Here is a 27331-nt window from a genome sequence, read left to right as displayed (position 1 = left end):
TATAGTCCCTATAACTAAAGGCAGGGGTCACAATATGTGTGTTTGCGCGTGCGCCTATGTCATTTAAATTCATCAAATAAGAAATTAAATAAACATTGGTCTCTAAGGTTTTTAAGTAAGAATTATGAAGCACGTAAAAGATTACGTTTGAGTATAAAAAGCACGCCAAATAAAAGCAAAAATAAAAACTCGTGTTAGGCCTATGCAGTGCCAGGAGATCGGGGTAGTTTTTTCTTTTCTTTTCTTTTCTTTTCTTTTCTATACGAAATAGCCTATAACCCACAAGCCTATTTTGTTTCCGCCACGGAATAGTAGCCTAATAAAAAATGTAAAAGATAATTGCGACTTTTTTGCGATTTTATATAGGACTATCTCACAATTCGGACTTTTTTTCTCTCTCGCTATTTGACTTCTTTTCTCAGAATTGTAAAAATAATAAAAATGCATTTTGTTTTTATATAACAGGCCTAATATATTTTAAATTACATATACCACAAGACAAAATAACAGGCCTACGAATTTACTCAAAAGACCCATCCAAAAGTTTTTACGCTTGATTCTTAATGTTGCCTTAATCAAAAGCTTCTACGCATCAATGAACATTTGCGCCTTTGTAATAGCCTAGTTCTGTGAGTCCTTTGGATCTCAGCATCACTGTTGGAAAGGGTAAGTCATTTTTCTGAAAATCTGTACACAGTTTAACTGCTCCGCTCACGGCAAACAAGGGACTCGCAAAGCACTATTCTGGCCAATATCACAAAACATAAACATTGATTTTCCAGGTAACAACACACAGTATAAGTGGCCCTTTGAACTGGTTTATGTGTAAATTCAGCTATTATTTTGTCTAGTGAACTGTTATGTAAAACAACTTTTTTCAGAGCAGTAGGCAGCATGTATGATGCCTCTTTTTAAAATAAATAAATACAAATAGCTTAAACTTATGACTTCCAACTACACATATCCTAAATTAAGAAGTGCTGCACGGGGTATTAGTCCTTATCTCGGTGCTCTTTGGGTGTAAGGGATGGTTCAGCTCATATAAAAATAATGATAGCCAAAGGCACTCGAATCTTGTTGCAAAACTTATAAAAAGCCTTTATTGCATCATGGCTATAAGTTTAAAAAAAAAAACAGGTGACAAATGCACACCTACGCGTTGTCAGAGTGTAGTGCACACGTTGCCGCAACACCCTGACAAACGAAGCCGCACGCGTGCACTTGTCACACCTTGACGAAGGCTACAGGCTATTTTGTGGAAAAAAGAAAAGACAAGAAAAGAAAAAGGAAAACTACTCCAATCTCCTAAACGAGGCCACGAGTTCATGCTTTTATTTGGCGATTTTTATACTCAAAAATACTATTTTACGTGCTTCATAATTCTTAGCCTATACTTAAAAACCTTATAGGCCACACCCTGATGAAGGCAAGTTAGCCTCAATGCGCAGGTGTGCACTTGTCACTTGTTTTTAAAAATTATAGCCATGATGCAATAAAAACTATTCCATATTTCACTAGAAAAATTAGAACATAATTTTCAAAAGTTACATTTAATTTCCAAAATTTTCATGGCCTGGAAATCACAATTGTAAAATTAATTCTCTGATATGGTTTAAGACGTGTAAGGCCTATCAATGTGTCAATGATTTGAAAGCTAGATAGTCTGAGAAGTTATCAGCCTCTGAAAACTGCTCAGAAAAAAAAAAAAAAAAAATTCACAGAGAGCGGGCGACAAACAGGAATGGAATTGAAAACAACTTCGCGCAAGAGAAATAGGCTACAATGTCTCTGATTCGTGCATATAACTAAATGCATGCTAAAATATAGTGTCATTGCAGTGTTCTGCATGATGGATGACAAGAACGTTCATTTTCAGCCCCCAGCTCCTTCAGGCAGGGAGAGGAACTTTTTATGACCTCATAACAGTATTTTGTAATGGTGCTATAATTTATTATAGGTCTAATTATTATTGTTTAATTTTTTATAATACAGACCTAACTGCCCAACAGCTCTTTCATTTGCAGGTAGGCTACTGGTGTCCGGTGCTGAATCATCTCCTGGTTTTCCTCATCCTCAAGAGCTGGCTGTTTTCCTCTTCATTGGATTCCGGACCTCTATGGCAGATCCAAATGCATCGTCTTTGAGAACCTTTCCCAGGTCTGAAAATTAAATGTGAATAATTTTACTATTGAGCAAAAATTCTGTCCTTGCGTGTTTGAAAAATTTAACACACTTTTAAACCACTGAGCTTTTCAATAGGCCTATACGTCATGTTTTATAGTTAATTTAAAAAACAAACAAAAAAACAAAACAAAACATAGTGTTCTCTCCAGAATGTTGTGATATAAACTACAGCAGTGTTCATTGCAATAAATTAACCAGATTAGCCTAACGATCGATCACTGAACTCACTCATACTCTCAAAAATGACTAAAATGTCATTCGAATTTGACAAATTAACAATTTTCTTGTCCCTAATAATCAAGATAATGCACGGGAAACTATAAAATGAACTGCTAAACTGCTCACTGCATCATATACTAATTAAAAACACGAACTATCAATGTATGAATCAAACTCATTAAGACCTTTTTAGTTGGGCGGTCTAGCTTGAAAACCCCTTAGCTTTCCCAGCACTCTCCCTCCCTATATATATATGAGACATTCTACCAATCGGGTGCCATTTACACTTTGCATTTTTCAAAATTTTAATTAAGAACAAACTTTTTCTTTTTTTTTTTTTTTTTTAAACAAACCTACAACATGAAAGATATGTTAATCCTCTAAAAAAAACATTTCACACCTCAGGCACAATTTTTTTTTTTTTTAGCCTAATTAATATTATCCTTTTTATTCAGGCAAGGAAGCCATTCTTGTACCACCCCGTCACGGACAATATGTATGCCATTGGAGTAGTAAAACAAGAACACATTTTTAAAATCTAATTTTTTCCTAACAGTAAAATGTCCCTTTTTTGGAAACCATCAATAGAAAGTCTATAGCCTAATTTAATAATTTTATTCTTAGATTTTTAATCTTGAAATATGAATTTGACGTTTCAATGGCCTCATTGTTTGTACTGAAAAAATGAATTCGCTTAAAAAATACAAATAAAGTTATTTATCTGATTAGTCCACACAACAAGAACATCAGTCAACATTAATTTAATTTTCTTTCCATAAACTTTTAACAGACGGGGTGCTAACTGATGTGACGGGGTGGTATGGAAAAAGTGTTTCTCTATATGATCTGCTGGTTTTAAACTTTAAAAACTGATGGAGGGGAGACATTCAAATTGAGTAAAAAGTGAGTGAGTGAGTGAGTGAGTGAGTGAATGAGTGAATGAATGAATGAATGAATGAACCTAACAGTGTTGCAGTCTGCGGTTTTTCATGTCCGCGGGTTGAAGCGAGCCCAAATAACATATTTAGCCATTGGAATGCACATTTTAGCTACCAAGGGAACCCTGCCAAAACAAAACAAAACAAAAAAAAAACATTGGGGGACATTTTGGGGATGAAATTTACCGCCCCGTAACAATAAAACGGGGATGTGACGGGGTGGTAAATTTCATCCTAAAATATCCGCAAATCTCTGTGGTCAAGTTTCTCATCTAGCATACATGCATTCAATCTGAAATATAATTTTCTTTGTATTAATGATTTTTATTCATTTTTTTTTTACATTACTTTTCCCTATCTATTTTGCATGACGGGGTGGTTGGTTTGAGCTTGACGGGCCCTGCCTAACATCAAAAAGCAACAAATAAACAATGTAAAAAACAAAACAAAAAAAAACCTCAACAAAAAACATAGTTGCCTGCTTTTGTTTCTTGGCGGCTATAAGGCTCAAATGATGTCACTTGTGATGTCATTTAAAGGTGCATTATTTATAAAACAAGTTAGTGTGACTGGGTGGTAAGTCAAACTGAGGGACGAGCAAAAACCTAAATATTTACACCTACAAAAAATAAGGTTTATTGTGAATAAATATGTCTTATGTAAACAGCTACACACATATAATCCTGAAAATAGTATATGTCTGAAAAAAAATATATTTATTTATATATTTAAAACATAGCCTTTATACTTACTTTGTGATATTTCAGATGCAAATGTCATGTTGGTTAACACGGACATGTGAAATTGGCTATGTAATAATGAAAAATTATTAAAAATAGTATGTTAATCTTCAAAAAAAAAAAAAAAAAAAAAAAAAGCATTCTAGCATTATGTTAAAAAAGAAAAAAGAACGCTTGAATTAATAACTTTAAACTTTGGAAACACTGATCAAACGTTGCGGACCCAAACGGAACCGGTTTTGTAGAATGACTCATCTATTAGTCTGTGGGAGTAGGCCTACAGTATGTGTGTCTTGATTCGCTGCGTGTCTCTAGACGGTCCACCCCCTCAAATATAAAGCTCTGCATCACATCACTTGAGACTTGTGAGGCGCGACCGTGCAGAGCAGACGTTCACAGCAGCGATCCTGTCATGGCCGGTCTCAAGATAATGCTATTTGTAGGTCTATTTGTTATTTTTCCTGGGAAGTCTGCGGGATCTAACGGTAAGAGTTTTTCACTGTAGCCTAACAAACATTTATGTGTTCGTTCTTAACATGCGTGGTGAACTCCTTACATTGATCATGATGTATTTTTTTTCAACATCACTAATGAATCATAGAAGAATTATAAATTATAACAATTATGTCGTGTAATTAAATGGAATTGTGTATTTTCGCAGATTGCCCTGCAAACCAGGAAATACTATCATCATGCGACAGCCTGCGCTCGTCTATGGGATTCACATACACCGTGCCCTCAAGCATCACATTTGGAAATTGCGAGCAAGGATGGTACTTTCAGGTCATTTGTTGTTCTGGATTTAGTCGTTACATTTCTTATTTTAAAACAGTAAAATGTTTTGTTATTCCTCAGTTGTTTTTTTTTGTTTGTTTGTTTTTTTTTTTAGAATGGGACCTTTATTGTCGATTCAACTCCGAATGCCGATGGAAAGAGGTTACCAACTGTAGTGGATGTTACGCCTCAGAACCTGACAGTCAGTGCCTGCAAGAACCTGCAATGGCAACTTAACTGCGGCAGGGTATGAGCAATGAATGTGTGTTTCATTTACACATTAATAAATACGCAGCACACTTGTTTGTTAAAGCAGTGTGCTTCATTGTCATGCCATAAGACAGGTGAGGTGAGGTGCTAAAAATATGATCTTTCTTCTTTTACAGTGTTACTCTATCAATTTTACCGGTAAGCATAAATCCTCACACCATACATGCTCTAGAAACAAATACTTTTTAGTGTATATAAATTATGCTTTTGATTGTAGCTTATTTATCTACAGTTACAGATTTGAAACATTCACCAGCACATGACCCCCAAGAGGAACAAGACGGCAACCACAATGGCAACGGTAAAAGCAACGCTTTAGTCTGTAAAAGTTTTGATGTTAATTCACCTTGCTAGTTGATTACTCTAAATTCTGATTACACTTATCTTTTGCTATGTTTATGTATATTCAGCAGGTTTACCTCGTGGGAGATTGCTTTATTTGGGATTGTTGGTGCTGGTGCATTTATTGACATTTTGATTTGCTCTTTCAGAAAAAGAAAAAGGTGAGTGCCTTAAAGTTGGATATGTAATGTTGTCCTCTGTCTCATTAGAAGAAATAAAGACCATTACAGTTCAGTCATATAATGTATGTAGATTTTTGTCATGTTTTTCTTTCACTGAAAGATTTCTGCCTTTTTTGCTACAGGGCAAATTGCTGCAGTATCTCAAAAGATGGTGTGATATAGTGGTCAATGCTTTGTGCCTTCAAGCAAATCATCCCAGCTTTCTCCAAAGAGACTGACCCTGTAATACATGTTCTGTGAGTCACATTGTAAAAAGTGCAAAATGACCAAAATAATCACTAAGTACTATAAGTTCTTTATTTACACTCATTTATTTCTTTAATATAATGAAAATTAAAGGCAGGGTAGGTAAAAATGTATAAAAACTTTTTTTTCAAAATTTGTTTAAACTTTATTTATATATCAATACATATTTAAAATGTAAGTACTCTGAAAAAGAAAGTATAAAAACCGAGTGTCTGTAGACCTCTCACGACTGTTTTAAAGACAGCTCATTATTTCCATTCACTCCACCCCTCCCTTCTGGGCTCCTTCCAAAGCCACGCCCCCAAAACGCATGAACGTGCGACTCCGACCACTGAGCTGGAAGACGCATTATTTACCTGAGACGAGCGGAGAGGAAGGAGCACAGTGCATGTAGTGACATCATGTCAGAATCACATGTAATAAAAATAACTTTATAATTATGAAGATAAACATAATTTAATTCGCTAACGAGTTAGTTATCTATAAGGCAAAGCTAAAAACAGGTTGCATGATACACGTTTTTCCATTACCATCATTTACACTGTGATGAAGATGAATTTCATGTAAGATTCATAACATATACGTTGTTCTACAGATAAACAGAGTAACATACACTCAAATATCAACTCACAACTGCATTGCAGACACAAAATAATAACACACACATACAACAAAGTGTGTACGACACACACAGATACAAGATAAAGACATCAGTAAACATAGGTAGAGAATATAAAAACAAAACAAAGGCGAAAAAAACGTGCAGGTAAACTTACAGGTGAACATGGTAAAAGAGTTAGACAGAGGGTAAATATAGTTCTAAGCAAAGTTCCTAGATGCGGAGTAACGTTAGGCCTACTATCTGTTAAACATGTATTTAGTTACCTAAAGCAAAATTATGCACAATTCAACACTATAGCTATCATCTTGTGCTAGGCCTATAGATTATTTATCGTCTCTACTACGGCTCGCTAAGTAATGTTATGTTAGCTATATTACGCAGCTACGTGTGCTAATGACACATGCTTCATGAAAAAATAAACAAAAAAATATGTATGATCAAAATACAAAAAGAAAGATTTACCTGTCCAGCAGAAATAAAGCCATCAAGGAGTCACTTTTCAGCCCCTTGAGTTCCCTCAGTTCTCGCCATCGCTGGAGAGCCACGCCGATATTAACTCGCGTTTTATTTCTTTGTTTATCCAAAGACTTTTTGTTCATTGCCTTTTCTTGTACTGTTACTGTCTTCCTTTTTTGCCTGGTTTGCCTTCACTAACTGCATAGGCCGGTACTGTGAATTTTGCTTGCTGTTTCTCTGCCATTGTTTTGGTATTCCTAGTATCCATGCCTCTTGAATTCCCCAAATCAAACGTGCGCGCGCAAGTGGGCAGGTCATGTGTGGCAAAAGGGTGGTTGCCATGGTTGCGAGAGAGTGACAGCCGCCTAAGCCAATCCTATGTTTCGTCCCGGATGGAAATAATGAGCTGTGTTTAATACAGATTAAACGGTCTAGAGTCACTCGATTTTTATACTCTTTTTATCAGAGTTCTTACATTTTAATTATGCATGTATATATATATAGAAAGTTTAAACAAATTTGGAACAAAATTTCTTACCTACCCTGCCTTTAAGTCATCATTTACTCACCCTGCTGTTGTTCTAATGCTGTATACCCTTCTCGCACTCATCCATATAATGGCAGTGAATAGCGACCAAGGTCAAGCTTTTTAAAAAAGACAACAGTATATAAGATTTGGTATAGGATTTGGTGTAAATCAAACTAAAATATAATGTATTTTTTAACGAAAATCCTGATTTTGGCTGTTGGTCTTCCATGCTCTGCTGCACGTCCACAAAAAGTTGTGAGAAATCAAGATTATTAAAAACATGTCATGAAATACAATCAATGTACTTTCAGGATTATCATTAAATAATACATTAAATTTCATATCGCATAACCCCAGAAAAAAGAATATATGACACGTCACATAGCTGCTGACACATGGACAGCTAGGGCCAATCTATCATGCGGCATTAGAGAGGCTAAGAGACAGTACTCCAGGAGGATAGCCAATCGTTTGAGTGAAAGCAGAGACACTCGGAGCCTCTGGCAGGCGATTGAGACATTACGGACTACAAGCCCCCAGTATATTTTGTGACAGCACCATCCCCCTGCTGAACGAGCTGAACACCTTTTTCACTCGCTTTGAGGCACAAAACAGCACCACTGCACAGACAGCGTGAGGAGATCACTCAGCAGGATCAATGCACGCAAAGCCCTGGGTCCTGACAACATTCCTGGGCATGTACTGAGAGACTGTGCAGTGGAACTCACTGATGTATTCACACACATTTTCAACATCTAGCTAAGTCAGGCTGTTGTCCCCACATGCTTCAAGGCTACCACCATCATTCCAGTCCCAAAGAAGTCACCTCTATCCTCATTTAACGACTACTGTCCAGTCGCACTTACATCTATCCTCATGAAGTGCTTTGAACGACTAGTCATGCACCACAGCAAGTTTTTTTTCACCTGGGCCATCCTTTTCACTCTGCTGACCCACGAATGTACACCGTCACACAACTTCAACCTTTTCATTAAGTTTGCGGATGAAACGACTGTGGTGGGTCTTATTAGCAACAGAGATGAGACAAACTACAGGAGTGAGGTGAGCCGCCTGGTCAGGTGGTGCAGTGACAACAGTCTTTCTCTGAATGTGGAGAAGACGAAGGAGATTGTTGTTGACTTCAGGAGAGTGCACACACAGCATGCTCCTCTGTCCATCAACAACTGTGGAGAGAGTGAGCAGTACCAAGTTCCTGGGTGTGCACATCACCCTCCTGGACTAACAACACTGCAGCACTGGCCAAGAAAGCACAGCAGCTTCTCTACTTCCTCCGCAAACTGAGAAGAGCCAGAGCCCCGGCCCCCATCATGTGCACCTTCTACAGAGGCACCATCGAGAGCATTCTGACTAACTGCATCACTGTGTGGTGACTTTGATGTCGCACCATTCTGTGATACTTTAGCATCTTTTTTTAAAGCTTGATGCTGCGGTCACTATTCACTGCCATTATATGGATGAGTGCGAGCGGGACATTTATTAAAAATACTCCTTTTGAACAACAGCAGGTTGAGTAAATGATGCCTTAATTTTAATTTTAGGGTAAACTATCCCCTTAACTCTGTCTTGTGCTACAAACGCTGTACCGTAGAGGCCCTGACACTAAAATTAAGAAAAAATAGCATTATCTAAAACTAATTTTGATAATAATGTTGAAGTAGCTTTTATATAACTCTATATCATATATATATATATATATATATATATACTATATACCTAGGGCGCGCAGTCCTTATAAGCTTTGAATGCACAAGCAATTTGAGAGAATGAGTTTGTGGACTTGCTAATTTCTATTAACACTATAAATGACTATAAAATCCTTTAAGATTTGAAGTGTAACATAAAGCTTACATAATAAAATGTTGGTAATACATATGGGGGGGGGGGGGGGGGGGATAAAAAATGATCATTTATGATAAAAAATTATCATCATAAATCCAAGTTTTGGTTATCAAGCACCCATACAGACATCAAGGGGGCATAGTATGTACAGTATGTTTTTAAATTGTTTTGTATCAGTCTTGTATCACTTTTTATAAAGCTCACAAACTATGTAGCATGACACAAGTCATAATCCAAATTGTCATACAATAATAATCCATGTTCACACTGACAGTATTTTAGTCACTGAAGATTTTCTCATAGGTGGTCCTACTTTTCTGTGGTATCCATTTGTATCAGGGGGCAGACAGCTTTCTGTGTCTCCATTGTTTGGATCACACTGTTCATTTGCATAAACTTTTCACCAGAAACCACAATCAAAAAGAAAATGAATGATGTCTGTTTGTTTTGTCAGTGTAAACCTCTTAAGTCCAGGCATTGTAGGAGCAAAGTAAGGGCAAGTATTTGAACTGCCGCTGTGAAAGCAAGATGCAATGAAATGCTGTGCCAGTGAGTACACACATCTAATCAAGCTTGTCACTGGGACAGTAAACTCATTGTCTGCCCCTAAACAGAGCATATTAGTACCTGAAGGGCTATAATAATTATAAAGGTGTACTTTAGAGGCTACTGCTGTTGATTTTTTCTGAAAGTGAACTGTCATACATAGAAAATATCCAAACAGTACTGCATGTATATCAAAATGAATCAAAATGGTTGTGTTGCTGTGTGCCAAGCTATATCTGATAAAGTATACTCATTATATTGGGTACTATTGATTTGTCGGTTACACTTTATTTTACAGTATGTGCACGTGTACTTACCTAAAAAGTACTATAATATATGCTAACACCATGGGTTAAGTTTTAGGGGTGGGTTTAGGGTTATTACCTGGTTACACAGTTATTGCAATTACTATAATAAGTACATTTATGTATATGGTCAACAGGACTGTAAAATAAAGTGCTACCGATTTGTCTATACTGAATATTATAACAAAGAAAATGAAAGGAAATGTTACAACTTGTTACACAGAAATGTTACACTTTGTCATATTATGTGTAATAATATGATTGTTAAATAATTTCTTATTTCTTGGGCTTCACTTTTTGACTTTCTCTGTGTCTTGGGCTTTTTCCATTGTGCACATCATGTACCTACCTAAACAAACCAAGTAGTAGTACGCACATACATTTACTTAGTATTTCCTTGAAATGCCATACATGATAAGGTTTGATTCTAAAGTCATATGATTGGATGCTCAAGCCATCCTGGAGATTGTTGTTTGAACTATATGACCCATCTTCCTGAATAAATATGAGAATGCTTTGTGCCATACTCGCTCTGTGTCTGCTTGGTCATTCTCCCAAGATATCCTGCGCTGCTGCTGCTGCCACACACCACAGGGGTTGAGGCGCCTGTTTCTAAACTGATGACTGAGACTACAAATAATCAACCTGAGATTGAGATTTTAATCTAACAATGATATTGATCAATAATTGTAAAAGTTTAGTGTCAGCTGCCATTGTGTTGTGAGATTAAATGAAATATGTCACATTTCTGTCAACAGTTGTAAATTATATTTATCATGAATGCATATTTTTATATTAAATTACTTTTCCCCCCAAATACTTTATATTCTAGTATATCTTTAGTATCTTTAGTATATGTAATATATAATTTTGCCTTTGCTATCTAGTTGTCTTGTTAAAGGGATTTGTTTTAATAAAATCTGATAAGACCTTCCGTGCCTTGTGAAGTTACTTGCTTGGTTTTACATTTTAAAACTTTAATGTTTTCCTTTCTTTTTAAGTGCTGAGAAATGCAGAAATTCAAAATGACTTACACTACAATCTATCTTCAATCTGTCATTATTCTAAATGATTTGGTTATTCAAAATATATCTGTGAACATAACTGCTGGTGGTAAAAATCAAAATGGCTTATCCTGGGGCATGTTCTGGCTTAACCAAGAGAAACTTAGATTCTAGAGCGAATCACAAAATCAGGTGTAGTCAGCGGGGGCTGGTCTAACACAATTTTATTTCTTTGTACAAAATTGTATGTTCATATCACATGGTTTATTCAAATCATATGAATAAACCATATGTTCCAGTCTACAACCAAATGTCAATTTTACTTTACAAAATGGAACTGGAGTTATCCAACCCTACTATGTTTTTTGTTAGCTGCCATGAAGCATGATCAGATAATTCCTGCACATGAGTAGCAAAGAATTGTGGCTGAAGTCTCTTTTGCTGTATAGGTTCCCAGCAGTGTTGAAGATTTACTGTAACCTTGGTAACAGAGTCACAAACATGTAAACAAATAGGTGTGGCAAACAGCATTGGCAGACACAGTCACACGCATTTACTAGAAATAGGATGATTTATTAAAAAAAAGGCAGCAGGAGGGAATCAGCTCAAGTTGAAGGAGGAAATGTCTGAAGGCACGCAGAAGTGCACTGAGCCACATTTTGTTAAAGTTTATTTTCATTGAGTTTCACTTTCACCATTGTGTCGTTTCTAAGCTGGAAGGCAGAAAATGAGGGACATGTGAAAATGCATAACATGGCTTAATTTACTAAAACAGTGTTATTAACAAACTAAACTTATTATGCTTTATTAGTTTGGTGTTTACTATGTACAGAAAAGCAGATAAACCCAGAATATGAACGCAACACATTTAACACATAACGTACGCATTTTCCTCCCATAAAGAAAACGCTTAATGGACAGTGACTTAACATGTAATAAGACGCATTTTGTTCATATTCTGGGCTCATCTGCTTTGCTGTACATAGTTTCTATGGGAGGAAAGCGTTTAACGTGAAATTAAAAGCGTTGCATTCAAATTCTGGGCTATTAGTATGTTTACTTACATTACGCCACATTAAGCGTTTTAGAATGTCCTGAAAATTATTGGATTATTGGCTTCATTCAGAAAGGACCATACCACTGGCAGCCAAACAGCAACATTAAACATTAATAACTGCTGAGACTGTAATTTACATAACATTATAATTGTATACAATATTGTATTAAAATATTGTGAATTCTAGTTGCTGTGTTTCGGCGTGTTATTACAGGATGAACAAATTCACGACACTAGCTGACTACATTACTTAGTTCAAGTACATGCGTGCATGATTTTGTGCAAATATAAGTTGTAATTTTGTGTCTATCTTGTATAAATATATATGAATTACCCTATATGGGATGTGTTCCGTTGAGTTAATTAACTTTGTTTACGGGTTTTTATTCTCTTCAGCTTCAGCCTGCGCAGCTCAAACAGCAATGATTAAGTCATTAAAATGTTTACAGTAATATTAAAACTTTAATTTTTTTTTTTTTAAATGATGCATTATTTTTAATATTGTTCTCGTATTATATTCAGCAACACATGGTTTGATTAATAAGAATCACGAACAATAACAATACAGATTTTTTTCTCAAATCATCTCATTTTGATAGTGTTATTTGAGCTGCGCGCGCTGAATGAACATCCGTAAAATGAAGCACTTTAAGTTAATTAACAGGTAGCACACGTACATCTACAAGACGTCTGTTAAAGATCACTTCATCTGGAAAGCATCTGCTGTTTACAAACATCTAATAGACGTCTTTAAGATGTTGGTTTTACATACATTCTAAATCATAAACATCTTAAAGACATTTTCTAAACGTCTATTTGACATCTGACAGGAAACGTCCTATAGACGTATTCCAGATGAGCAAACACCCTAAATAATACGTCTTCCAGACGTAAACACACACATCAAATAGACGTCTCCGAGATGTACGTGTGCTGTGTCTTGTTACAGTAATTGGCGTGGAGATACCGCATAAAAAGACTGGGAAATGAGAGGCTGGGAGAGAGGGACAGAGTGCTGTCTGTTGGAATGTGTGCTGGGAGAACGTATGCTCTGGAGAGCCCAAGTTTGTATTGCTTGTGCACTGTGTTATATTGAGCGCTGGTAGCGCGACTTTCTGTTTGTTTACTGAAACTTGAATAAAAGCACCAGCAGCAATTAAGCCGACCCCATCCTCTTCCTTCCTATTATCTGACTTTTATTATGTAGCCATATAGGCTATATCACACACTCTTCACTCTTTAATATCGTTAACTTTAAATATTCACATGCATTACACTTTTTATGTTCATAATGATGCTGTACATTTGCAGTGAATACACTTCTATTTATTTTCTAGTTATCTGTATCTCTCTGCATTTGCTTGTTTGTACTTCTATTTGTTGTCTGACATCAGAAACTGCTAGATCTAAAAGAAATTTGAGATAGCCAATAAAAAAAAAATCTGATTCTGATTGTTATATTTGAATTAATTCAGTTAGTGTAAACAAAAGCTTGTTTCACTGCAAAACATTATAGGCTACATTATCCTTAATCTGTAATATGTGGTTAAAGTAAGAGATACTGTGATCAAAGAATGTCATCAGATAGGTGCTGTAAACCATTTTCTATCTCTCATGGTTCGCAAAGATTTCATTTCTGGATCTTAAGTGACATGTCCAATTTATGAACAGCTATAGCGAGATTAGTTGCAAGATAAATTGAAAAGGGGAATCCGCACACCAAACAAATGCAGAGGTCAAGGTCTTTCGCGCGCGCGCGCAAAAAAAAAAAAAAAAAAAAAAAAGCTTTTACTGAAGATTTACATGGAACAAAATATCAGAAGTACACTAACACAAATGTGACAGTGCACAAAATAAAAAAGGGAACAAAAAAAAAATCACTTCATCTTGGACTATCTTCAGTGCGTAAAATTTTACAAATAATTAACAGCATTTAAATGATAAAGGCACAGCTCAGAGATTATGATTAATTAGATCAGCTGCATAATTGATTGAGAATGCAGTTACAAAAAAACACCAATATTAGCTCACATGGACACTGGACAGAAAAATATATGTGACCTGTTAAACTGAGGACACTGCAGACTCAAAAATGTTTTCTTATGATAAGTAGTCTCTTTTGATTGGTCTGCGGTCTGCATTACTTTGATGTCCTACAATGCATTTATGCCATGTCATAATTGCAACATGTTCTCCAACCAATACGCCTATATAGGTAATTTGTCACTTCCCTGAAATACGAACCACAGGAACGTTTGCTAAAGTTGCGCCCCTATCGACAACAGGACACTTTCATTTTAATGCATTGTTCCCTTTTATCTGCGTCATATTTCGGGTTTCACATAGGCAGAACTTTGCAGAGCACTGCAATATATAACAACATGCAATCATGTGATCATGCGATCGTGGGATCGATCCCTGGGAATGCGTGCGCTCATAAAGTGTATATGCACTATAAATCACTAAGGGTAGGTGCAGTCGTTAAAAAAAAAGAGTTTTGCTAAATGGAAATAGGACAAATGGTATAAAAAGTCCACACATTGCATTTAAATGAACAGGCATTTTGATTGGTAATGACAGTCATGTGTACAATACAGTTAGGGAGGTATTTGATTTCAGACGTACCGTGGAATTATGCTTTTCTATGGCAGCCACAGCACTATTAACTCCTAAATGAATCTCTAGTGTTCATGTGGTACAGTGGTTAGGCTATTATGCCCCATCACTGACATGGTTTCTGTTGCCTCTAGGCCAGCATCAGAAAGTTTTTGTACAGTCGTGTTTCGAAAGCAGTGATTGGTGTACAGGATTTCAACAACTTCTGCTCACGTAGTCTATTTGAAGGCGTATTGGATCATTGAGGGTAAACATCATATGCGACTACGTATTAAGGAGAGCTTACGACCTACTAGCTACGTTCTGCCTTAAGAATATAGTAGTTTACCTCTAATGTGGACTTTATGTTCCAATTTAAGAAACAACTTACAAACAGCTGGTGCAACCCTAACCTGTTGCATTGTAGCTGTTGTCACTTGCCAGCAATGCCAAGTAACCAAAAGTAAACTAAAGTTAAATTGTTAAATTACCATACACCTTTGGTGTAGTTTTGTATTGAGATAAAAGGTAGATGGTGTCAGATATTCAGTTGTTTTGTGTTAGATTCATTTTCATCAACTTAATTTGTTTTCCTTTCAATCACGTTTCATTTCTTCTAGTTTCCTGCATGAGTTTGTTACTATGGTTACTGTCATTTCACAAGTTCATATATACCTATATATAGATAAGTAAGAGTACTCCCCCCGGTGTGGTAATGACAGATAGAACTAGAAGTAAGGAGATGGTGTGGACGAGGGATGCTGATAAATTGTCAACGAACAGTACATCTGCAGTATATATACCTCTTGTTGTTGGTTGATTAGCTGAATGCTTTCCACTTGTGCTAATTAGTCTAATTATCTGCACCTGCTCCTCCCAAATTTTGTTAATAAAACATCATTAATTATCCTTGTTTGCATGAGTATTTATCTGCCAGTGTTTTCAGTTCCCTTTGTTGGTTGTAGTTAACATTACTTCTGAGTTTGGTTGTTTTCTGTTTTGTATTAATGTATTAATCATCTTCGTCCTGCTTTCAACCCATACCACACTAGGGTACGTGACAGGTGGATTACATGACAGCCCCTACAAAAGTGCCTAAACCTTACCCTTACTTTTACTTTAGATCCACGCGCAAACAAACACATGAAGGATGCTGGTAGTAGATCATAAACTTTCTGTAATTTTTGTCCATAGTTTATTTATTGTTCAATGTGCTAGATAAAGTAGATGTCAATTTCATCAGTTTATACAAATTACACAACTAACAAGTTTTTGCAATTGACTTTTGTTGTATGTTGCCGTGTTATTTTTGGAGAGGAGCGCTTTAGAAACTCATTTCCTGTGTAAACAAGTGATGTGATTATTGCCTGCAGTAATAGTTTGATGAGGTAAGGTGTTTATGTTAAAACTGGCATGTGATTTCTGAGAAGTGGTAGTACTACTAGCATAATGCTTTTTAAAGATGTTTTTTTTTTTCTGTGCCAAAGGCATATTTTCATAGACCTTCTCAAAACCACAGTTAGAGAGAAACAGGGGGGTTTTTGATAATATCAGGAAGTGAATAATAATATGTAGGGAGAGATAGGATAAGATACCCCACCTTCAATTTTCCTCTTGACCATAGATGCCACTAAATCTCATTTCAACACATTTATTGAGTGGTTGGTCTTGGTCCGATTATGTCAAATTAAAGAAATTACTACAGTCTAATAGTTTGCACTTTTGAATTATGAACTTAAGCAAGATAAAGCTGTTTCTATTTCATGTTAAAGTCCTGCATGGGTTCTGTGTTGTGTTCCACCACATATACTGCAGCTTATGTACAGTTATGAATGGATTTAAACCATCAGCTTACACAACAAGGGCTGATATTTCCTTAACCTCTGCTGTTGGAAGTATGTTTTGTGAATCAGGGCATTCTCTTTCATTCAGGGAAATGCGTCACCCGTGTCAGAGGGAAATTCAGAGGGGACTCAAGAAGTGAGAGCTGAGTTCCCTGTTTAATCATGCTATTGACCAAGCAAAATTATTTATTTTACATAAACTTCATATTTATTTATGGAGATTTCTAATAAATATTTCATTCTATTCAAGGTTCAACAATATGTTTTGTGCCAGGTTATTACATACTTAGAATGATTTTGCAATGCATTTTAAATGCAGGTGCAGGTCATCTTACTACTACATCTTACTACTTCACTGTTTTCTCCCTTATAGTAGTTGAATTTGCATACAGACATAACAAACCTCTACAGAGCTGACTAGAAATCTTGTGTTGTCTTGTGTAAACTCTGACGGTTGAGTCGGAGGTGCTACTTCGGTTGTGCATCTTGCATCATCAGCCCAGAACTAAAGTTTGATTCAGTTCAATTAATGAACCGGCTCAACCAGTTACTTCCTGAGAACCGGCTCAAAAGAACAATTCGTTTAAGAATCGAACATCACTGTGTGTTGTGACACATTCCTCTCATAACCATTATTACAATTTTGTGTGACCTGTGCCACAGTAGACTTCCTGTTGGCTTGGACAAGACTGGATAGTTTCATTGCCACTATGCACCAATGAGCCTTGGACACCCAACACTTTGTCGATGGTTTGTGGTTAGTCCCTCCTTAGACCACTGTTGGTAAATTCTCACCACTTCTGGCCAGGAGCAACCCACAAGCCTTGCCGTTTCAGAGATACTCTGACCCAGTCGCCTTACCATAACAATTCAGCCCTTGTCAAAGATGCTCAGATCTTTATTCCTGCCCATTTCTCCTGCATCCAACATGTTGATTACGAGAACTGATTGTCTGCTTAACATCTAATCTACCCAGACCTTAATATGTGGCCTTATTAGGAGATGATCAATAATATTCGCTTCACCTGTGACTGGTCATAATGTTTTGGCTTATCAGGGTACTTCATGTCATTTAGTGTTGAAGTTTAAGCATTTCTCAAAGGTTACAGCTGTAGGTTACCAAGAATCAAACACTTCCAGGAAGGAAGCATTTATTGCTGGTGCAGCCAATCACATTCCAGTAAGATCTCATTAACCTTATTTGTCACCTCAGAGAATGAATTCACCGAAGAGTTAATATAACCTTGTGGAAGAGCATTGTCTGCTAATTCTGCTACTCGTGTGCCAAAGAAAACAAATCACATCACTTTCCTTTTTCCCCCTTATAGCTCTTTTCCAACAAGAAAGGCGTTATGAACACTCCACTTTTAGACCCCCTTCTGACAGATTAATTTATCTCTTTCTGTTTGGAATATAAAGTGCATGGAAAAGACTGTCCTTTTTGCTGAGTCATCCATCATTTCCGTATTCTTCAGTACCCTCTTCACTACAGGCACTACATTCCTTTGATTTGTGGCTTCTGAGAAGTCTTGTCAAACAATGATAAATCTCAAGACATCCAATTCCTTTGATTGGTGGGGGGGGGGGGGGGGGCTTTGTTGACTATTCCTTTTACCCTGAGAACTCAGTGCACTATTATTTTCTAGGTCTCTAGCCCAGTCATGTTGTTATGTAAACTGTTGTTTATTTGTCAAACCAAGCCACACAAAATGATCTATATCTTTATAAACTCAGCTCAAAACATATAATCATACGTCTCTCCAGAAGCGTTTAAGAACTTGCAAGTGCCTTGGTGGAAGAGTGGAGTAACGTATCATATTTATCTGCTTACCCCCAGTGCATCCAAGATGTAGGTGACTTTGTTTCTTCAGTAGAACACAAATGATGATTTTTAACTCCAGCCGTTGCGGTCTGTTAGTCGTATAATGCATGTCAATGGGAACTCCAGAGTCAAAAAAAAACACGACAGACAAATCCAAATTAAACCCTGTGCGAGAAACCGAACAGTATATAATTTTTACCTCTAAAACACCACTATGTCCAACTGCGTTCAGCATTCGGTTAGTGAGATCAAAAACACGTTCTGATGACGGAACTGATGTCTCGTGCTTTGCTTCAATGAGTGTGAGACATCACTTCCGTTGTCAGAGCGCGATCAGACCTCACTATCCGAATGTGGAGTTGGACATAGTGGTGTTTTAGAGGTAAAAAATAATATAAATACTGTTCGGTTTCTCGCACAAACCGATCGCTTCGTGTCTTAGGACATCAATATGTCGTCACGAGCGAGAGGGTTTAATTTGGATTTGTCTGTCGTGTTTTTTTGACTCTTATAGATGGAGTTCCCATTGACATGCATTATACGACTGACAGACTGCAACGGTTGGAGTTAGAAATCATCATTTGTGTTCTACTGAAGAAACAAAGTCACCTAAAGTCATCTTGGATGCCCTGGGGGTAAGCAGATAAACATCAAACTTTCCTTTTTGGGTGAACTATCCCTTTAATGCAGCTCAAATTTGAGGACTGGAACTAACTGTTGTATATGTTGACATTACATATAACATCACACAAGCATGTACACGTTTAAAAAAACATCTAGAAATATTATAACTGACCAGACGGAGCTAAGACAATAATATAATAAAGATTCCTTCCTTCCATGATTTAAAAATTACCACTCTGCTAAATAACAAATATATTAAGCACAACATTGAAATAAGTTGAGGACATTGAGAAAATGCCAGCTGCACAATAAATAAATCAAGCACATTTAAATATATATTCAAAGAAAGAATTACAACTGCTCACTGATTATGGTTTCTATATAATAATATATTATGATTTGGTCTTATGAGTCAAAGAGGAAGTCTGACAGGCATTAGAACGTCACTCTCACACATCTTTTAGAGAATGCAATAGCCTCCGCAAAGGGCACTTTCTGCTTTGCAACAGCAAAACCAAAGTTCCTCCTGACATGAACTGTAAAATATGCCATCTACTCTTTTATGTACACTATTTAAAGTCCTTGACTAATTCCTTCCAAATCATAGTAATATCAAGCAGCTCAAAACAGAGAAAATTCTTTGTTGTTGTCCTTTACAACAACGTCCAAAGAGATTGTTTTCAATTGGAATATACTATGTGTGATTATAAGATGTCCCTCCATTCTGTCATTAAAGGCAAAAGAAAATTGCATATTATGCATATTAGCCAGTTGCATTTGGCTACATTTCTAAAAAATAAAATATTGTAAGATCTGATTTTATCATAAACCAATATATTATTTAATGACATTTTACGTTTTTACCCAAATAGGCTTTTATGGGACTAATAAATATACCTTGACATAATCTGTGCATAAAAAGGGCAATGCAGATATATATACACTATCAAGTGAAATGTTTAATAAAATGCACACTGTCTTACCATGCTAGTGTCCATGTTCAGATACGCACAATCCACAGTCCTCTTTATCCGAAAAGTATAGTAATCCACAGTTCAGAAAAATAAAACGTATGTCTTCCCTGTGCGTATTTGCAGTTCTGTGCTGTGTTGTTATGCAACAAAGTTGCATAATCTGGCTGGAATGCATTCCACAGTTATGACGTTTACACGAATGCATTCCACAGTTAAGACGCTTACAGGGCCCTGGAAAAGAAAAGAAAGACAAAAGAAATCAATAAATAACATACCACTAGCCATTGAAAGATGTTTTTTTAACACAAGCTATGAATATAGCTTTGCTAAGATGAAGGAAAACTGTAGCACCATTCATAAATGTATTTTCTGATTCATTAGAAAAAGGGAATTAGAATAACTATAGCACTATAAATACTGACAAAAGTTTACCTTTTAACAAAACAAGTATAACTATCACTACTGATCACCTTATTGGCTTTCACTCTTAAATAAAAGTGCGAGGAAGAATCAAAAAGGGGTTTTCACAGCTATGCTATTATAGAACCATTTCTGGTTCCCCAAAGAATCTGTGAAAGATTCTTAAAGAACAGATTTCTTTTAGTCTGCAGTACCTTTTAATAGTCCAAAGAACCATTTTCCATTACAAAGAGCATTTTGTGCAATGGAAAGGTTCCATGAATGTTAATGGTTCTTCATGGAGCCACACATGCCACAAAAAGAACCTTTATTTTTAACTGTAGTTTTGGAATGTAAGATTCCAAGAACGATCACCTGGACAATTTGAATTTTCCATTCATTTAAAATCAAAATATTTTTGATGTTACATGCAGTTTCCCTTCAGATTTGAAGATTAATGTGTATTGAGTGTAATAATGAGTATAGTGACAGAACAATCATTTGTTTAACAACAAATTATTTCAGGCATTATTTCAGTCAGTAAATCATCAACAAAAACCATACTATTTAACTTTCAACCTAAAGGCCCACACCATCATTTTGACGTATATTAGTGGAAAATTAACATTTCTACCTATGATATTTCAACATTTAAACTAGATAATGAATTATAATTGCGTGACATGGGCAAGGTTATTACATTGAGTGTATTACTGGTTGTCTGAATGTGCAACATTAAATGAAACAGAAACATTACACTATGATGACACATCATCTTAATAAACAGTGTCAAATTTCACCAACATGTATTTGTGATATCTGTGGCCTAACATGAAAAGATCATGTTACTTATTGGATTTATAAACTGAAATCCTTCGAATCAACGTACATACTGAATACAAGCACAAAGACCTTTTTATTTCCATTACAAACCTTCACTAACAATGAGACCAACTGTGACTAATTAAAATAGATATTTAAGGTTCTGATTATATGTTTTGCCTATAGCAACAATCCTGTGTCTGATAAAAGCTGAATAAACATTCTTTCAGGATTGAGTATGCCCAGACTCCTCCTGCGGTCAGCCTGAAGGTCTGGTTACGCAACACTCTAAACCCATGAGACAAACACAAATGCTTTTTAGTAACTGACATTGCTAATGGAGTTTGGTCAGTGCTACTAGCTAGATTCTGACAGGTTTTAACAACCTACATTTTTCTTTGCAAAAACATTTGAAAAGATTTTGTTTCAACATCACTATGGGTCTAAACAGTAACATCTAGCTGCTGTGAGGATGTTAGGATTATAGAGGCCCTCAAGCACTGCATATTTTGTATGTCTTCTTTATCAGACATTAAACCATTATGCTGCCTCAGAAACCTGTCCGAAATCAGTTCAGTGAGGTAGATGTGCACAAATGCTGCTTGCAATGTCATTGCCTAATGGCAATGAGCCTAATGCCTATGACAATAACAGCCAAAGTGTGAGCTGAGAGACATTTCCTTTCTTTCTTTCTTTTTCTGCACAACAACCCCACTCGGCAGTTTATGGATGGATAAACCTCCATTATCCGTTGTTAAAAAAAGAAAAAAAAAGCCTTTCTAACCTTTCTCAAGATAGATTGTGCATTTCCTCCACATTGAAACCTCTGCAACTGATTACAACTGCTATCTGAAGATGACTCATTTTCTTCTTTGAAGTGAATGAATGCATAAGTTCTGAAGTTCCTTATTTCTTCCACTGTATTGTATATTGAAGTGGAGCTTTGTAAAAATGGCAATGGTAAAGTTTGGCATCATAATTTAAAAATACACCAATGACAAATTATCAGCATGTGCCAGATTGTTTTCACCCCTTTGTGCGATCTTGTTGATATATGGTAAAACATCAAAAGCTATCACAATGAATCACAACACCACAAACTACAAACAAAAGGTATAAGACCTTGTACTTAACGGCCTTAGTGAGGGAAAGAACTACAATCCCATGAAGTGCTGCAAACAAGCATGATCAAATAAAAAATGAAAAAGTATAAAACTACTCATTTGCAAATGCTGATATATATAAAAACAATATATTTTTAGTTTATTGCAGAATATGCATATATATCCAAACATTAAGTATTTTAAGAGCATAAAGAGATTGACTTGTGTCATTCAGTGCTTCATTGGAGTGAGTGGAGCTAAAGAGCCATTTTGCTTTGCTGTTGCATTTTTCGACTCTGATTGGTGTAATTTTCTGTACAGCATCATGGGTAATGTATTTTTCACCAGGAATTCCACTGTTAAACACGATTATTTTAAAAATAACCTGAAATAATGCAGACCGACAGCTCTAACAGAATTAAATACCATTGATTAACAACCTCGTAGCTCACAGTAGGTCTGTCTTTAAAGTTATCGTTGAAAATAAATGGAATTTTTACTTCCAGAACCGACTGTTGCGCTCTATTCAATTGCATTAATTAATTTGACTCTTTTAATAGACTCTTAAAAATAACTCCTTATTTCCTTCAAATGAACCAAATCTAGAAAGAAAGAAAAAATTATTTAGATGGAAGGTGTAGGAACATATTGATTTTTTGCAATTCTTCTCAGCACTTCACAGGAAAGGAAAACATTAAATTCTTAAATTGTAAATGGAAAGCAATGGGGACGACAATGATTAAACAAATTTTATTGACAGAAAACAAAAAGCTGATATGACGAACAATAGAAGCTTTGCAAATATCAATATATAATATATGATATGATATAAATTCATAAGTAGGCTATAATGCTTACAGCTTTTTAAAAACCTGACAAATGGGTGCCATCAGACAAACGTTTACCAACTTTTACCATTATTTTTTATCATATTACTACACATAATATGACACTTAAAATGCAATAGCATTATTATTAAATAAGTTATGATATTCAGCATAACAGGGTTTCTGCAGGTTTTATAAACTTAGATTTAAGACTTTTTAAAAACCAAGTAAAGAAAATGTAAGGAATGAAATGAAGGGAACACAAAATGTCAAAATGTTCTCTAAATGTTAATGTCTAGATATGAATTGTACTAGTAACACTACAAAGTTTCAAAGTAACTTATACTGATCTCCATTTCAAATTCATTTTAAAAAATAAGACATGAATGTTCTTGATGTTCTCAGTATTTTGTCTTGTTTTCAAGTGCAAATGTCTAAAGTGTCTTAATTCAAGGTTCATTTACTCACCTTGTTTTCTGTGAAGTTTATGATTAAAAAAAAAATAACTATCTGCCAATGGGCTCAGAAAAACCAAGTTAATTCAAAGGGAAAACAAGTTGTCGTACTCCATTGACATATTTGTTTTTGTTTTAAGTGTAAACTTAATTTTGCTTAGACTTTATTTCTTTTACATCAAGCAAATGTATCTTAATTTAAGGATGTTTAAATATTTGTATTGGAAAACAAGACAAAAATACTGAGATACTGATCATTTTTCGCTCTGCATGCAACATTTAATGCAAGAACTTGATGAATGTAGCCTAAGTTTTTCTGTTCTGATTTAAAACCTGCAAAAAACCTGATAAAAAATACCCTCCTCAAAGTAGTGACTACTTTAGATAGCATGGCACACAGCAACAACCAATTCAATCCTTACTAAAACTTTTTGAGTGTTTTATTCTTTTGAGTATTTGCTAAGGTTATGCCTTTACCATAACATCACTTTCTCTGTTAATTAAGACAGTGTTAATTAAGCATTTTATGTTGAGTGGATTAAACTATAGTAATGCATTAGATGTGTGTACTCACTGGCACAGCATTTCATTGCATTTTGCTTCCACAGCCACAATTCAAATACTTGCCCTGGCTGTACAGTTACTTTGCTCCCACATACAAAGAGTCTCAAATTACTGTAAACAAAGCCAGTATATACGTAGATACAGGTCTGGGTAATAACAGCAAAGCTAGAGAGAGACATTTACTCTCTCCCTCACACACATTTTATCCACTTTTTCAGGAACTGTGTGCCATGCTACATTTATATATAATATATTATATATTTATGCATTTTTGAGCCATATAAAAAGTCAAATATACAGTACTGTGCAAAATCTTGTTAAATTCTTTTAAAAGTATTTAAATATCCAGTAAGATTTTTGTAGGTATGGTCACATACCACAAGATATGGTCGAAACAGAGATTTGGTATCACCATTATTGAGCCAGTCTGGGACTACATGAAGAAACAGAAAAACTAAGACTATATTTAAATCTATAAGAACATCCCTTAAACGCCTGGAGATATCTACCTGCAAACTACTGTGAAACATTTTAGGCACTTGTGAGAAAATGCTGTACCATAATGACGTTTTCAATTCAATAATAGCATTAATAGATTTTATTTATCAGATATCATATATTAACTAAATCAAATCAATATTTGTTATGACCTCCCTATAAACAGCTTTTGTATACTTGCACACTGTTTTTAAGGTAGCTTTGCAGGTAGAGATAAATAACCGTCTATTGCACAGTACTGTACACACTAAACATACATGTTTCCTTATTTTTCCCCTTAATTTGCATACTAATTATGTTATGCTACAAAGTATCTCTGTGATCTCTATGGAATTTAGCATCATCATCATAATGAGTCAGAATGGGAAATTCATTTACCTATACTTTACTTTTCAAGAAAACCTGTGCTCATTTGGGGGAGGGGTACATGTAGTTAGTATATTTATGTTTTATACATATAATAGAGTTATATTAAAGCTATTCATTATTATTCTTTCCATAATTGATCATGTAACTTCATTTTTGTGTCAGTGTCCTCTTTACAGTATTTCTGCCTTTGGTGTAGCACAAGACAGAGTCACAATTACTTTTGGATTTAAAAAAGAAACACAAAGCACTAAAATCTATAAAGCTGTGAGAGGCTTAATGCTGCTAAAACAGTAAAAACTCTGACAACAGATTACTCTAAATTGTAATGCTGACATGCACTCCCTGTAAAGCTGCTTTGAAGCGATATGCATTGTGAGAAGCGCTATACAAATAAATGTAAAAAAAAAAGAAAAGAAAAAAAAAAGGCTACATATGTAACAATGGTAACCGTTTAAGATCCTCCCTTATGGCTGGCAGTCCAGATTTTTATCAGCTACACCACACTTTTTTCCAGTGTAACTTGACCTGTGGTAGGTAAATAAATAACATTGTCAATTTGTCACTTTCTGTGACACGAAAATCTTTTTGTACATGACCAAGAAAAAGATTTATCATAATCTACACATTAATTGAATGGTCCATAATGGTCCTTGAATGGCAAAAACTTCTTCCATTTAGAATGACAATACCAATCTTACATATAACCAAGCAGCGATCAATGCACCAACAATCATGATCCCAATGACAATTAAAGCAGTACCCCAGTCAGGTAAACCAGCTTAAATACATGCAAAAAAAGAAAACACAAAATGGAATTATGGAATTATAATGAATATCAAATAGAATCAAAACTGACTTTCAAAAGGCAAAACACTTTACCTTTATTGTTGTCATCTTGTTTTTCCTCAGGTTCTATAACTGTAGACAAAGACACAAACATGCACACTTTATATACACTGAAAAACAACAGAATTTAAAAAGGCCTAAAACAGCTTCCGATCATGTATCAAGTTTACCTGTATAATTGACTGTACAGTGAAACTGTAACAGAAGAAAAAGACATATTGTTAGAACCTCACATGTCCTCGTGACAATGCATGTAACAGGGGTGGGCACTCTGGCCCTCAAGAATCACTTTCTCTGCAGGAGCAGCATGCGCTATTGTGCTTTCACATATGCTGCATTTGCAGTACGCAACTGATCCGACATCACAAACACAAATCCAAAAGTTCTTTTTTTTTTGTTTTTTTTTGTTTGTTTGTTTGTTTTTTTAATCAAAAAGTTACCAAACATGGCTCATCAGGATTGCAATTCTCTTTGTATACACTCTTTCTTAGATGTCACGTTTAAACTGCATTTAAACATTGTTTTATTCAATTCATTAGGCCTACTAAACATTTATATACTTTATTATATAAAGTCTCCACAAAGAGACGAGTGCTATCCATTATGTCTCCTTGTTTAAAAGTAAGATGTCGTTTACTCGCGATCTAAAAATAACAAAAGTTGATCTCGACTTAAATTTCTTGTCATCTCGAGATAACAAATGTTGTTTTCTCGAGATCATGACTTAATTTTCTTGTCACCTAACAAAAGTTCTATTTACAATGATTGCACCCGGAGTCTATACTGTTGCTTTAGTAAAGAACAACTTTCACGCGCATCTGATCAACAGATAATCCATGCGCTCTTTAAGTTGTGGATATTTCGACTTGGATATTTCAGCAAAATGTTTACTTCGCTTAAAGGGTTAGTTCACCCAAAAATGAAAATTCTGTCATTTATTACTCACCCTCATGTCGTTCTACACCCGTAAGACTTTCATTAATCTTCGGAACACAAATTAAGATATTTCAGTTGAAATCCGATGGCTCCGTGAGGTCTCCATAGGGAGCAATGACATTTCCTCTCTCAAGATCCATAAAGGTACTAAAAACATATTTAAATCGGTTCATGTGTGTACAGTGGTTCAATATTAATATTATAAAGCGACGAGAATATTTTTGGAGCGCCAAAAAAACAAAATAACGACTTATTTAGTGATGGCCGATTTCAAAACACTGCGTCATGAAGCATCGGAGAACAAATGAATCAGTGTATCGAATCATGTTTCAGATCGCGTGTCAAACTGCCAATGGCTGAAATCACGTTACTTTGGTGC

The 27331-nt window shown here is 35.5% G+C and overlaps 1 protein-coding gene across 7 annotated transcripts in view; it reads right to left on the bottom strand.

The window, feature by feature from the left end:
- Window positions 1-27331, bottom strand: part of LOC125242810 — a 55910-nt gene that overhangs the window by 10905 nt on the left and 17674 nt on the right. For 2 of the 7 annotated variants that reach the window (XR_007178918.1, XR_007178916.1), the window contains 4 exons: window positions 26187-26211; window positions 26050-26088; window positions 20143-20364; window positions 1995-2159 (listed from right to left, as the gene is read on the bottom strand). Coding sequence is in view for 3 of the 7 variants with exons in the window: in XM_048151779.1 (XP_048007736.1) it covers window positions 20147-20364; window positions 26050-26088; window positions 26187-26211 (282 nt within the window). In the remaining 4 variants the exon portion in view is untranslated. Of the gene's footprint in view, window positions 1-1994; window positions 2160-20142; window positions 20365-23192; window positions 25696-25868; window positions 25949-26049; window positions 26089-26186; window positions 26212-27331 lie in introns of those variants that run through there. The other 5 variants (XR_007178917.1, XR_007178919.1, XM_048151780.1 and 2 more) reach the window with 5 other exon arrangements.

This window comes from Megalobrama amblycephala, linkage group LG13 (assembly GCF_018812025.1).
Source record: "Megalobrama amblycephala isolate DHTTF-2021 linkage group LG13, ASM1881202v1, whole genome shotgun sequence".
NCBI classification, from domain to species: domain Eukaryota; kingdom Metazoa; phylum Chordata; class Actinopteri; order Cypriniformes; family Xenocyprididae; genus Megalobrama; species Megalobrama amblycephala.
Note: the sequence above shows the minus strand (reverse complement) of the source record. Positions and strands in the feature narration are given on the sequence as shown.